The following is a 13,871-nucleotide window of genomic DNA, read 5'->3' as shown; positions in this document are numbered from 1 at the left end:
TACAAATTTTAACATGGGACCAAAACGCTAAAATTAATAATTTGATAATTTTAGCGCATTAGTCCCGAGTCGTTGGAAATTTTCTGAGAGTGTTGGAAAGATTCTAAAGGTCTCTAATCAAATAAATTCTTTTTTCCACCATATTTACGTCAACAATTTGGAAAAATATTTCCACGTTAAACTCATGTCAAAGGATTAAGGGTCTTTTTGACTCTTGATTGCTGTTGTGTGTGTGTGTATATATACACACACGTCAAGTTCTCGTTCATGACATGCACGCAAAACACAATAGCATAAACAACATGGGATTGCCAATCTTGAACATTTTGATCCTATTTCTTTTGTTAACTTTTTCATATAACGTTTCTTCTGATTCTACCAAAGAATCGTATGCTCTTCTCAATTGGAAAACAAGCCTTCAGAATCAAAACCCTAACTCCTCTTTGTTGTCATCATGGACACTTTATCCTGCTAATGCAACCAAAATAAGCCCATGTACTTGGTTCGGAATTTTCTGCAACCTTGTAGGAAGAGTCATCAGTATTAGCCTAAGCTCCTTGGGTTTAAATGGTACGTTTCAGGATTTTTCATTCTCATCGTTTCCTCATCTTATGTATCTTAACCTAAGCTGCAATGTGTTGTACGGTAACATTCCCCCTCAAATCAGTAACCTCTCCAAGCTTCGAGCTCTTGATTTAGGCAATAATCAATTATCTGGGGTAATACCACAAGAAATTGGCCATCTAACTTGCTTGAGGATGCTTTATTTTGATGTGAATCATTTGCATGGCTCAATTCCACTAGAAATAGGTAAGTTGAGTCTTATTAATGTGCTCACCTTGTGTCACAACAATTTTTCTGGTAGGATACCTCCTTCTCTTGGCAACTTAAGCAACCTGGCTTATTTGTATCTTAACAATAACTCCCTTTTTGGCTCTATTCCAAATGTTATGGGAAATTTGAATTCTCTTTCAATTCTAGATTTGAGCCAAAATCAACTTCGTGGTTCAATTCCATTTTCTTTAGCTAACTTAAGCAACTTGGGCATATTGTATCTTTATAAAAATTCACTTTTTGGTTTTATTCCTTCGGTTATTGGAAACTTGAAGTCTCTTTTCGAGTTAGACTTGAGTGAAAATCAGCTTTTTGGTTCAATCCCCCTTTCTTTTAGTAATTTGAGTAGCTTGACTTTAATGTCTCTTTTTAATAATTCACTTTCTGGTTCCATCCCTCCTACTCAAGGAAACTTGGAGGCTCTTTCAGAACTAGGGTTGTACATAAATCAACTCGATGGTGTTATTCCTCCTTCAATTGGCAATCTTAGCTCTCTAAGAACTTTATATCTTTATGACAATGGGTTTTATGGTCTTGTTCCTAACGAAATAGGATACTTGAAGTCTCTTTCTAAATTAGAGCTCTGCAGAAATCATCTTAGTGGGGTTATTCCTCATTCAATTGGTAATCTCACTAAGTTGGTTTTGGTAAACATGTGTGAAAACCATCTTTTTGGTCTAATCCCTAAAAGTTTTAGAAATTTGACAAGTCTAGAAAGGTTACGTTTTAACCAAAACAATCTCTTTGGAAAGGTGTATGAAGCTTTTGGTGATCATCCAAACCTAACTTTCCTAGATCTCAGCCAAAACAATCTTTATGGTGAAATCTCATTTAATTGGAGAAACTTTCCAAAATTAGGCACTTTCAATGCTTCTATGAATAATATTTATGGGAGCATACCACCTGAGATTGGAGATTCATCCAAATTACAAGTTCTTGACCTTTCTTCAAATCACATTGTTGGTAAAATTCCAGTGCAATTTGAAAAGTTATTTTCTCTAAACAAGCTAATTTTGAATTTGAATCAACTCTCTGGAGGCGTGCCTCTAGAATTTGGCTCATTAACTGAACTTCAATATCTCGACCTGTCTGCAAACAAATTGAGTAGCTCGATTCCAAAAAGTATGGGCAACTTGTCGAAGCTGCACTACTTAAATCTGAGCAACAATCAATTTAACCATAAAATCCCAACTGAATTTGAGAAGTTGATTCATCTTTCAGAGTTAGATTTGAGTCATAACTTTCTCCAGGGAGAGATACCACCTCAAATCTGTAATATGGAAAGCTTGGAGGAGCTGAATTTGTCCCACAATAACCTCTTTGATTTAATTCCAGGATGCTTTGAAGAAATGCGCAGCTTGTCACGCATTGACATAGCCTATAATGAGTTACAGGGACCAATTCCTAACAGCACCGCGTTCAAAGACGGTCTAATGGAAGGGAATAAAGGATTGTGTGGCAATTTTAAGGCATTACCATCTTGTGATGCTTTCATGTCTCACGAACAAACTTCGAGAAAGAAATGGGTTGTAATTGTGTTCCCTATTCTAGGAATGGTTGTGCTTTTGATAGGTCTGTTTGGATTTTTCTTATTTTTTGGGCAAAGAAAGAGGGATTCACAGGAAAAACGGAGAACGTTTTTCGGTCCTAAAGCAACAGATGATTTTGGCGACCCTTTCGGATTTTCTTCGGTCCTAAATTTCAATGGGAAATTTTTATATGAAGAAATCATTAAAGCAATAGATGATTTTGGCGAGAAGTATTGCATTGGAAAAGGCAGACAAGGAAGTGTGTATAAAGCGGAGTTGCCTTCTGGGATTATCTTTGCAGTTAAGAAATTCAACTCGCAGCTACTTTTCGATGAGATGGCGGACCAGGATGAATTCTTGAATGAAGTTTTAGCATTGACTGAGATACGACATCGAAATATTATAAAATTTCACGGATTTTGTTCTAATGCCCAACACTCATTTATAGTTTCTGAATATCTTGATAGGGGTAGCTTGACCACAATCCTTAAAGATGATGCAGCAGCAAAAGAATTCGGCTGGAATCAGAGAATGAATGTGATCAAAGGTGTAGCTAATGCTTTGTCGTACTTGCACCATGATTGTTTGCCACCAATTGTACATGGAGACATATCAAGCAAGAATGTTTTGCTTGATTCAGAACACGAAGCTCATGTTTCAGATTTTGGGATCGCAAAGTTTCTAAACCCACACTCATCTAACTGGACTGCATTTGCAGGCACATTTGGATATGCTGCTCCAGGTATATATGTATTTTTCAGCCCTTATATATACTTCTTTGGGAAAAAAGAATGGACATCTCATGGTTAGGCAAAATGATAATAGCGAACCAATTATTTTTAAAATTGGTCGCGCATACCTCTTATGAGACCTAACAAACTATTAAAGAAGGTTTGCTTCACTAGTTTTGAACACAAAATAGAGCTATAATATATTCTAAAAAGGGGTCTATGTGACATTTATAAAAATAAAAAGGTCTCTTTAATCATTTTGTCAAATAATGGAGGATATCACTACCCCTTTCCCTTTTTTAATTAAAGATTTATATGTTAATGTATTTTGTGAATTACAGTTTTATTTATATTTAAACATCTTATATATATATATATATAGTCCTTCTGTAGTGCAGGCGTTCTTTTTTTTTTTTTCATGCAGACACTTTAAAACCGCGAAATTTAAAAGAATTAAATTTTAACTCTTTTAAACCGCACGGTTTTATTGTACATTTAAATACTAATTCTTTTAAACCGCATTGTTTAAAAGTGTGTCCGCATTAAAAAAAAATGCCGACATTTGCATCTAAGAATGATATATATATATATATATATATATATACTGGACATATACCCAGCTTTCCATCGTGTGGCTCTACCCAAGCATATACTATTGCTTATTTGAGATGAACCATTTATTAGTTATTGATGCTACCTGTATAGTCTATGATATTTTTCTATCAACTTGCAGAGATTGCTCACATGATGAGGGCTACTGAAAAGTACGATGTGCATAGTTTTGGAGTTTTAGCTTTGGAAGTGATCAAGGGGAATCATCCAAGAGATTATGTTTCCACAAATTTTTCTTCATTTTCGAATATGATCACAGAGATTAATCAAAATTTGGACCATCGGCTTCCAACTCCGTCTCGTGATGTTATGGACAAACTGATGTCAATTATGGAGGTTGCCATTTTATGCTTAGTTGAGAGTCCAGAAGCTAGACCAACCATGAAAAAAGTTTGTAACTTATTATGCAAATAAATCAGCCAAGTCATTTTTTTTTGGGTAAAAACTCGTTTAGTCCCTATATTTTAAAGTTAGTGCCCGTTTAGTCCCTATATTTTTAAAAATACCTCAAATCATCCCTACCATTAAATTATTGACACTTTTGCCATTATCTTTTGTTCCTTTTAACTTATTTTTATAATATTGCCCTATTATAATAATTTTTTAGACATTATTAAAAAGAAAAAAATAACCATATTATAATAATTTTTTTAGACATTATTAAAAAGAAAAAAATAAATTACTAGTTTAACACCAAAAAATAAAATAAAATTAAAAAATTTATATTAATTTTTGTGGAACACACTCTTGAGTTAAAATATTAATTTTTCTAAAAAAATTGATAATGTAATTTTTTACGATATTAATTTTTTAGACATACGTGAGCTTCCACAAAAATTAATATATACCTTTTTTGTTTTTATTTTATTTTTGAGTTTAATTTGATAATTTAATTTTTTATTAATATCCAAAAAAGAAACATTATTGTAAAAATGTAATATTGTAAAAGTAAGTTAAAAAAATAATAATAATGGCATAAGTGTCAATATTTAGTAGCAGGGATGTTTTGAGGTGTTTTTAAAAATACAGGGACTAAATGGACACTAACCTCATAATATAGGGACTAAACAAGCTTTTACCCTTTTTTTTTTCCAGCCTTTTTTTCTGATTATTTATTACTGTTCATATTACCGCTTTGAAACTTGTGATGAACGTAAATATTTTACAGTTGAAATAAATATGGATTTAAATTTAGAGAGAATTTATTACGTCCACTGACGTTGTCTTCTTCGAGTGTGCCTGACGCCAAGAGCTGATACACATGAACCATCTTTTGCTGACCGGGCCCATAAGCACGCCCAAAGTCTTGCTTTTTCTTGGAAGGGTTCCACTCTGAATCACCCGCGAGCTTTCAAACTAACGCCGTCAGCGCATGCGGTCATTGATGCAGCAAATATCCTTGAAGGCCCACTGGAGTCCTCAAACTTCTGCATTATTCTTCCGCGTTCAGACATCTCTATGTCCCCTGTGAGGATCAGAATTTCTCTACCCTTCTGCCACCTTAAAAACTTTCTCAAACAATTCTGCAAACAACATGATTGGTGCAATAGTAGTATGGGGATATTTTGTTCCATGATGCTCTAAATATGGATATTCGTTCCTACCATTTTTTGTGTAAGTGATAAATATACTATTATGTTTTACTCTAAATGAGAGATAACTACATTAAATGGTGGTTTCAAACTTTCAATTTCCCAGACCAACACAAACACAATAAATTAGGTCTAAAATATTTTATAATATCTATATTCTGAAATATTAATAATCTATATTAGTATTGAAGTACCTAATTTTTTTCTTTATTTTTTGTCTTTAATAGGCTAAAAAGTTGGCCTCATTGAATTAAATTTCTGGCTCCATCACTGATTACTGTTTATTAAAAAATTATTTTTACTAGAAAAATGGGTGCCAAATCACTTTCTTTTGGGAAAAAAAATGGAAGACTAGAAATGGGAGGAAAAATTGCATACTTCACGCACACCAGCTCGGTATTGGAAACGTGCCATTTAAACAAGTCAATTGAGTCCCACAATAGGACCCACCTAATTTGATATTATAAATTATTTTTTATTCATAAATGAATCTCATTGCCTACAATATGACATGTCTCCGTTGGGTGGGTGCACTATTTTAGCACCAATATAAGTCTTTCTCAAAAAATGGATGTTTAGCATCTTTCCAACACGCCACTTCTGACTTTCTTTTGTGTCCGCTAGGACTATGATGCATGAATAATTGCTCCATGACATAATACACCAGTAAGAACGGCAGGGGGTAGGAGAGAAGAGGAGATTCACATCCCCATACCTCATTCTCAGCACTTTGCTTACGTCTTTATACTCTCTTCGCCCCGTCATAATTACTTGTATCCCATATCCTCCCCATCTCTATGATAAATAGAAATCCCCGAGGGTACTCAATTTTTGACTAACTAATGATTTTATTTCTCGAACATGATATATTCACATTATAATTGAAGTATAAAATTATTTTACCAACCCAAACATATTAAAATAAATTAAAGCCAATAAAAAATATGTCTATCAAATTAAGTCAAGTCATAGTCTATAAAATTATCCTATAGTAAAGCATAAAATTTAAATGCATCCATAAAAAGATAAATAATTTCTATGGTCATTTGAAGACATTTCTTGTTGATGCGGTATGGCATGGTTTTCTTTCTTCCTCGTTACGCACAATCTTTGTCCATGCCAACATTACGAATGAATTGACTGATCGATTGCAAGCATATCAGCCTGAGCCTCACCTAACCACTTCTTAACTAGATAGGTCAGATGGTGACAATGATAAAAAGCATGATGATAATGGCAACAAGTGTAAAATGGTGGACTTGACTCTTCGTGGATGACACTTTTGGCCAAAATTTTGTCCATCAAGTTACTTTAATCAAGCCAAAGTATCTTATACTGCAATGCCGACAAAATCATAAGATGCGTGGAATTTCACTTAGTAGGACAACCAGCAGTATTAGGGAAAATGGGAAGGAGATAGAAATTTCATGAGTCCTCATCTTAAATTTTTTTTAAAAAATTTAATTTTACTTCACACACTCTTTAAAATATCAAAAAGATCATCACTCAAATCTTTTAATTATTAATCTTCTATGATGTTTATTTCTAATTTTTAAGCTTTTGGGTTCTACAATTGGAAAACCAAAAGGCAGATCTATTCAAATAATCTGTCACTATAAAAATAAAAAAGAAAAAAAACTTAAACCTTTCAATTTACTTATTGTCTCATACTGTAAGATCCTCAAAAGATTAGAAGAAATGAAAATAGGAGAAGATCAAAAGTCCTTTACGTATAACCTGCCTACCAAGTTGACATAAGCATGCATTATACAAAACGGTAGCAAGAAGCCATAGACAGATTTGGACAAGAGACTAGCAATATGATGTAGAGTAAGAGGAATCCGAAATAAACGAATCAATCAAAGAATGACAAATAATATAACGATTTCTTAGAACCGGAGGAGGATCCAGCTTTGGATTGCTAAAAAACATGAAGCACCAACATAGAGTAAGTTTCAAGCCATAACTTATTCTGGCCTTGATCGGCCGCTACTTGAATGGCTAAGATCGCAGCATCTCAGCATAATAAACAGTATAATGACCAAAGGTTGCCCATATCATCCAAGATAAAAGCCATGAGCATCCCTAAAGATAGCCCCACAAGTAGAATCTCCAAAACTACTGTTAAAAGGACCATCAATCACTTATAGAAAAATAAAAAACGCTATACTAAGTTTTTTATACTAAATAAAACCATAACAATATTTGATAACTTAAGCGGTTTTTGGCACCTTTTACGTATAATTGCTAGTAATTATTGATATTATAATTAATCAAATATTGATAGGATAAGCCAAAAAGTACAGGCTGGCCTGTGGGTTTGAAGTCTGGGCCACATGAGTTGGGCTTAAATATGGGCCGAAAGTTTCAAATCCCACACTAATTAGGTTTAGATAAAGGTCTAGTAAACTTTTTAATTTATAAATAAAAATAAATACAATTTAAATAAAAAACTCAAAATATTGAATTAATATTTTTATATTAGTATTTGTGATTACATTATGTTACTAATATTTTGTATATTAGACTATTATTCTATTATGTATTAAATAATTAACTTTAATTTAAGTTTTTATTTTATTAAAAAATTATCTCATATTTAATAGAAAAGCTTAGTTCCGGCACAAGCTCGGCTCAAGCTCATCTAGGCCCGGCCTATCCAAAATTGGACGGACTTTTGAAGGGTCTCGATTTGTTATCAATAATATGAGCTTGATTGACTGAAAAATTAGAGAAATAATTTTAATTTTACTTTTATTTTCTTTCAATTTCATTAAATCTAAACGGTGTCATTCTTATGATTAAAATGTTATCACTATAAATTAAACAAGTGGAAATGTTTTGAGTTCTCATTTCTTTCTCTTTTCAAATTCAATTCCCTCCTTTATTTCTACCGAAACCCTAAAACTAAAATTAACATAACAAAACAAAACAAGAGCCAAGGAAATATTGACTGAAGAAACTGAAAGTAAATCGAAACCACACTCCCAACCAACCATCAATCAGAACCCACACTCTTAGTAAACTCTAAGTCGAATGTTGTTGAAGAACACAAACTGCCGCTCACTGTGGGCTCTGTCTGCGCCATTCGCTGCAGCCTTTCTTCTCCACCGCGCACTGCAATCTCTCTTATCTGCCGTGCATTGAAGCTGTTATCCTCCGCTGCGTACCAAAGTTTCTGTTTTCCGCCAAGAATATAAGGAAAAGCTTTTTGATATGGTAAAAAGGTAAAGTCAGCTACCTAATTTTGATTCCCAATTTCCTAATATATTCCAAGTAGTGCAAAACGATACATGTGATTTTTTTTTTGACAAAATATTTTGGATTCCTAAAAGAAAGATTTTATACCTTCAAGTTTTCGAGAATGATATTTTCCCATTCTCAATTTTATTTCCATCTTATCTCAAGATTTATGCAAATTTTCTTCCATTTTAGGTTTATATATAATATCTAAGTGATAGTTTAGTAAATTCATAAGAAAATTATATACACTAGACTCCTCAAAATAATATCCAACTCTTTTTAATAGCAATTACTAGTAGATTTAATAAAATTAATTTAGTTTAGTTTTAATAAACTTTTTTCTAATTTAAGAAGAATTTTCAATTCTCCGCTGGACCGAAGTCCTTGCTTTCTACAAATTTTAATTGTTTCAATGTTCAGTAATTCTCTAAATCCTAAATCCTTCAATGCACGTAGATGATTTTCCATGATAGTCTTATGGATTATATGTAGATTCAATTTATTTCTAATCTAATAGGATAACTTATTTCCTTACTTGTGTTTGGTACAATTTGATATATAACTGGCGTTTTAATGGACGCTCTTTTGTAAGCCACATTGTCTTTTCGTTTTTGTTCATTGTTTGGCTGTTGATTAGATGTTGCTCATGTATGCTTAAATTACAATTTTTTTTTTTTCTTATGAAATTCAATTGCTTTTGAGTTGAATAAAATGAAAGATATTTGATGAACATTTTGGTTCAGTTTAATTGAATTTTCTGGAGACACGAGGCTATTTTTCTGCAGTGGAGCTACCGTTCATTGAATTGGAAAGCCACCTACTTCTATCAATTCAGCTTTTATGGAGTAATTTTTTTTTTTAAATATCTATAATTTCTAGCTTGAGTTCAATGTTTTGGACTGATTTGAGAAAAATTGTTAATTAGTAAACAACATTTTTTTTTGGTTTAAGAGTTTGATACAGATTTTACATTATATGCTATGTATTGTTAAGTTAGCTTATCAAGTAAGTTCTGGCTTGCTCGTTCAAAGTTTTCTCTTCATATATTTACTGAAATTTTATAGTTCCTATCCATTCTTGCCTTTTTTTTTTTTCTAGTGCTAGATAATTATTGTTAGTGGATGTTTGTACTTGATACTTTGTTTTTTATTGCTTTGCCTTTTATATAGCACTCACTAATTGTATAAATGTTTTATGGGGCTAGCATTGGTGGGTGAATGCCAAGTGTTTGCTGAAAGATTGTTGGAAAGGGATAAAGTAATGTTATCGATTCAAGACTGTATGTAAGGGGAAAATAAAGTGTTTATTAAATCTGGCTTCTTCTTTTACGTGGTTGGTATTAGGATTTTGTTCCCATTGTAGGATCTACATATAGAATATATTTGTAAGCTATTTAGAATGGAAGCTAAACTGAACTTTTATGGGGATAATCCACTTAGTTGATTGTGGATGAGTTTCTATTTCTAAAGCTAAAATCGGGATATTATATAAGCATTAGGAAACATATTTGTTTTTTTCACCTTGTATTCAGAGTTAAGGGGTTTAGCTCCCTATCAGCTGGTGTTATATTTTCTCTATTTTGGCGTGCATGTTTAAGTATGAACTGGCAGAAGAATGTGATAATGGCGATGATGGAATGCTATCTTTGAGTTATGGAAGGGTGTACTGGAGGAGTTAAAAATTCACGATCCATTTACAAAGTATAGTTTTGATTCTTGTCCAGTTAGGCCTTTTTGTTGACGGTATGAAACTTGTGGAATGTGTAGGACACCGTACTATCTATTTGTTATGCATTTACTTGAGTTTCTTGTAACTTAATTGTCATTTTTTTAATGCAGGTAGCAGCAACCTCTCAATTTTGATATTGAAATGCAAATTACACAAACTTTTCCTCACACAATGTATGTATTTACAAATAAAAGCCCAAAATTTAGTTTGATGAAGGAATAACAAGCTATAAGTACAAGAAATGTTGAATACACAATAGTAGGCTCAATGATAATTGTAGAATCCTCTTTAATTTGAATATAATTAAGCTTTTTTACACTTAGAGAATAAAACTAGTTGTTGTTGATTTTTTGGGTATAATCAGATCGTTGTTAACTACTATTGGATTATTATTTTGGCTTTGTGTAAGTTACTATTATGCAGATATTTTTGTCGAATAACCATTAGAGGATGTCCGTTTGCTGTGTATTTCTAGAGACCCTGCAAGAATTTATCCACTAGCCGTTTGTGCTAGACAGTTCATCATTTGCAAACTAATTCCTTTTCGGAATTGTCGGTTAACCATTTGTGATAGACGGTTCACCACTTTCATCCAAAATCAAAGTTTCAGTTAAACCTTATATATTTGGTTTGCTATTTTAATATTAATGGTTATCCATTTGTTTCTAGAAACTTACTCTTGCCCGTTAAGAACTTAACTAATTTTAAAAGCTTCAATATTCTTAAATGACACAATGGTTTGTCATCATTAAAATTAATGTTATAAAAGCATTTATGTCAACACTTAATACCTTTTTTATTTTTATTGACGATGCACTAATAAATGAAAATTACCAAATTTAGTGTTGGTCTTTCCAATGAAATATTTGTTAATTATTATATTTTTGCAGCATTTTGTGTTTAGAAATTGATTTTTCTTGAAGTGGGGCCTAGGCTTGTTCCATAAAATATGGGCTTGGCTGAAATTTGGCCCAGTCTGCACATTTGCCACTCCTGTTAGTAGTGGGCCTAGATAAATATAAACAATTAAAGATTGTTTTCAGCTTTAATGAAATGTTAATTTATTAAAATTTATATGCATTTTACATTTCGATCTTTATCCAAAACTATTTCTAGCAATTTGAAATATTTATATGGCATTGAAGAAAATCTAAAACCGAAAATTAGCAACCATTTCTTAATTAACCCCATAAAAAAATTTAAAATGGTTTCTCTCTCTCAATTTTAAATTTTAGAAATAAATTAAAATACAAACATTCGCTTTGTTAACGACGAAATTGAAAAACAACTAGCAGTGTTGGGGTTAATGAAGGAGACATGGTGGGGTGTGAATCAGGGCTATTTTGAGAATTAACTAGGATATTATGAACTCCAGACAATTTTTTAAATATGTTAATAAGGTAAATTTAGAATATGGGTTTTAAAAGATCTTTAGACGGGTGCTAATAGCTCCACTCGGGATTTTTTTTTTTTTTTTTTTTGCATAAATATCAGTTTGTATATAACGAGCTGACCACGGTAGTACTGACCCATATCAGCATAAAAAAAAGGCTGAAATCGTTTTAGCCGATGTTGATCGAGCTAGTGTGGGCTGCCAAATACTCGCTAATGGATCAAATTCCTTTCCCAGGCCTCCACGTTTCTGGCCCGTAACTTCCACTTCTCCACAGTAAGGGCTTTATCAGAAAGCTGAGCGCAAGGACCCCTTTCTGTTTTGACCCATTAACAGTAATCCATATTTGCTGGATCGCAACTGTATAGCCCTCCTTGTCAGCAGATTTGCACAGCCTTGAAAATCTATTGGATTTTATTAAAATCAAAGTCCAATTTATTAAATGTTAAATTTTATATGTTGGATTCAATTCGATCCAATCCGTTAAAATATAAATCAATTTGATCTGAACTATTTAATTAAAATATACATTTACAAATAAAAATTATCGATCATTATTTAGGTACTGTTTTTTTTTCTCAAATTTAAATAAACATGAATTAATATAAATATGTAAATCTGACTAATATGTTTATTTTTTAATTTTTAAAAATAAATATTTTATTATTTGTTTTTTCAACTAAAAAAAACTAAAAACATATACTTTTACATTTGTATCTTTATTAAATTTTGAATTTCAAATAATATATATATATATATATATATATATATATATATGAATGAAAATTTGTAACTTCTATATATATAAATTTTCAAATACCATTTAATCCCAAAAAATGACTTATATATAAAAATTTATAAATTCTAGTGTGTATTTTATTTTTCATAAAATATAAGATGGTGCAGTGTGATTAACTAAAAGTAAGACAAAAGTAAGTGGTACGACCTTTAGTTTCCTCTCCACATTCAATTGATACATAATGATTTTGAAATTATTATGTATAAAATACCATAAGTTTTAAATTTTATCACAAATTCTCAATAATAAGGGTCCACCTACCTTGCTACAATTGCACGGTACATAATACATAGTATAAGATGAGAGTATTGGTAGAAAAACATGTATAGATGGGTTTTAAAATAGGCATGACAAATAATTTATAAAATAGGGATATTTTTTTATGTTAGAATTGAGTTGGTTTAAAGAAAATTTTTTATTGCTACGCAAGTGCATCGTGGCAAATTTTTTATTATGGAAAATCATCTATGTTATTTAGTGGAAGGATCTCAGCTGAGCAGATAAATAAAATTAAAGATATTTTTCAACTCGATGTTGTATCAAAGCATGAAAAATATATGGGCTTTGCCTTCAATGATTGGGAGAAAGAAAGTCTGTTTTTTCAAGGACATTAAGCTGAGAATTTTCAATAAGATATTCAGCTGGCATAGTAAGATGTTTTCTAGCGGGGGCAAGGAGATTTTGATCAAGGCTGTGGCACAGGCAGTACCAGCTTATGCGGTGAGTGTATTTAGAATTCCCACAACCATATGTGATGATATTTAGAGAGCCATAGCACGGTTTTGGTGGGGTTCAAAAAAGGAGCAAAAGAGTATGCACTGGGCAACGTGGGAAATACTCTGTCAGGTGAAAGGAAGAGGAGGCTTGGGATTCAGGAACCTTACTAGCTTCAACAAAGCTTTGATTGGAAAAAAAAGCTGGAAAATAATCCAAGAACCAGAATCTTTAATGGCAAGGATACTAAAAGAAAGATACTTCAAAACCACAGATTTTTTGGAAGCAAAAGTAGTTTCTAATCGGTCTTTTATCTGGAGAAGCATAATCTAGGGCAGGCAAATTATGGAAAAAGGGATGAGATGGAGAATTGGCTTGGGAAAAAAAATTAAAGTGCTCAAAAGCAACTAGATTCCTAGACTGCAAGCATTCAAACCTATCACAGTTGCAAATTTAGATGTGGAGAGCATGGTGGCAGACCTCATTGATGATAGTTAGTAGTGGAAAGAGTATTTGATTCACCAGCATTTTAAGCCAGAAGATGCTGAGCAAATTCTGCGTATACCACTTCCAAGCAGCCCAAAACCAGATTAAATTATCTGGCATTATGATAAAAAAGGGCAGTATTCAGTAAAAAGTCGATTCCAATTAGCTCAGAAGATTAAACACCCCGATAATCCAAGCTGTTCTAGAGCA

At 32.3% G+C, this 13,871-nt stretch overlaps 1 protein-coding gene and 1 long non-coding RNA gene across 2 annotated transcripts; both read left to right on the top strand.

Annotated features, from left to right (window-relative positions):
* Positions 1–302: 302 nt before the first annotated feature.
* On the top strand, positions 303–4,120 carry LOC102627631 (MDIS1-interacting receptor like kinase 2-like). The gene is made up of 3 exons (XM_006493607.1): positions 303–1,797; positions 1,885–3,105; positions 3,828–4,120. Exons 1-3 carry the CDS (start codon positions 303–305, stop codon positions 4,118–4,120), a joined length of 3,009 nt encoding a protein of 1,002 aa, XP_006493670.1.
* A 4,053-nt stretch (positions 4,121–8,173) lies between these two features.
* Positions 8,174–10,715, top strand: LOC112496317 (uncharacterized). Its single transcript, XR_008052446.1, has 2 exons — positions 8,174–8,525; positions 10,380–10,715. It is a non-coding gene; the product is annotated as an uncharacterized LOC112496317 (long non-coding RNA).
* The last annotated feature ends 3,156 nt before the right edge of the window (positions 10,716–13,871 follow it).

The sequence above is a fragment of the Citrus sinensis genome, chromosome 2 (genome assembly GCF_022201045.2).
Source record: "Citrus sinensis cultivar Valencia sweet orange chromosome 2, DVS_A1.0, whole genome shotgun sequence".
Taxonomy (NCBI): Eukaryota; Viridiplantae; Streptophyta; class Magnoliopsida; order Sapindales; family Rutaceae; genus Citrus; species Citrus sinensis.
This window is presented reverse-complemented; position numbering and strand designations above follow the sequence as displayed.

Bases quoted from the DNA above. Each gene is read 5' to 3' on its own strand.
- LOC102627631 (XM_006493607.1), top strand. From the start codon at position 303: ATGGGATTGCCAATCTTGAACATTTTGATCCTATTTCTTTTGTTAACT. The intron at 1,798-1,884 runs GTAAAATTCCAG...GCGTGCCTCTAG, and splicing joins TTCTTCAAATCACATTGTTG to AATTTGGCTCATTAACTGAA. The intron at 3,106-3,827 runs GTATATATGTAT...ATCAACTTGCAG, and splicing joins ATTTGGATATGCTGCTCCAG to AGATTGCTCACATGATGAGG.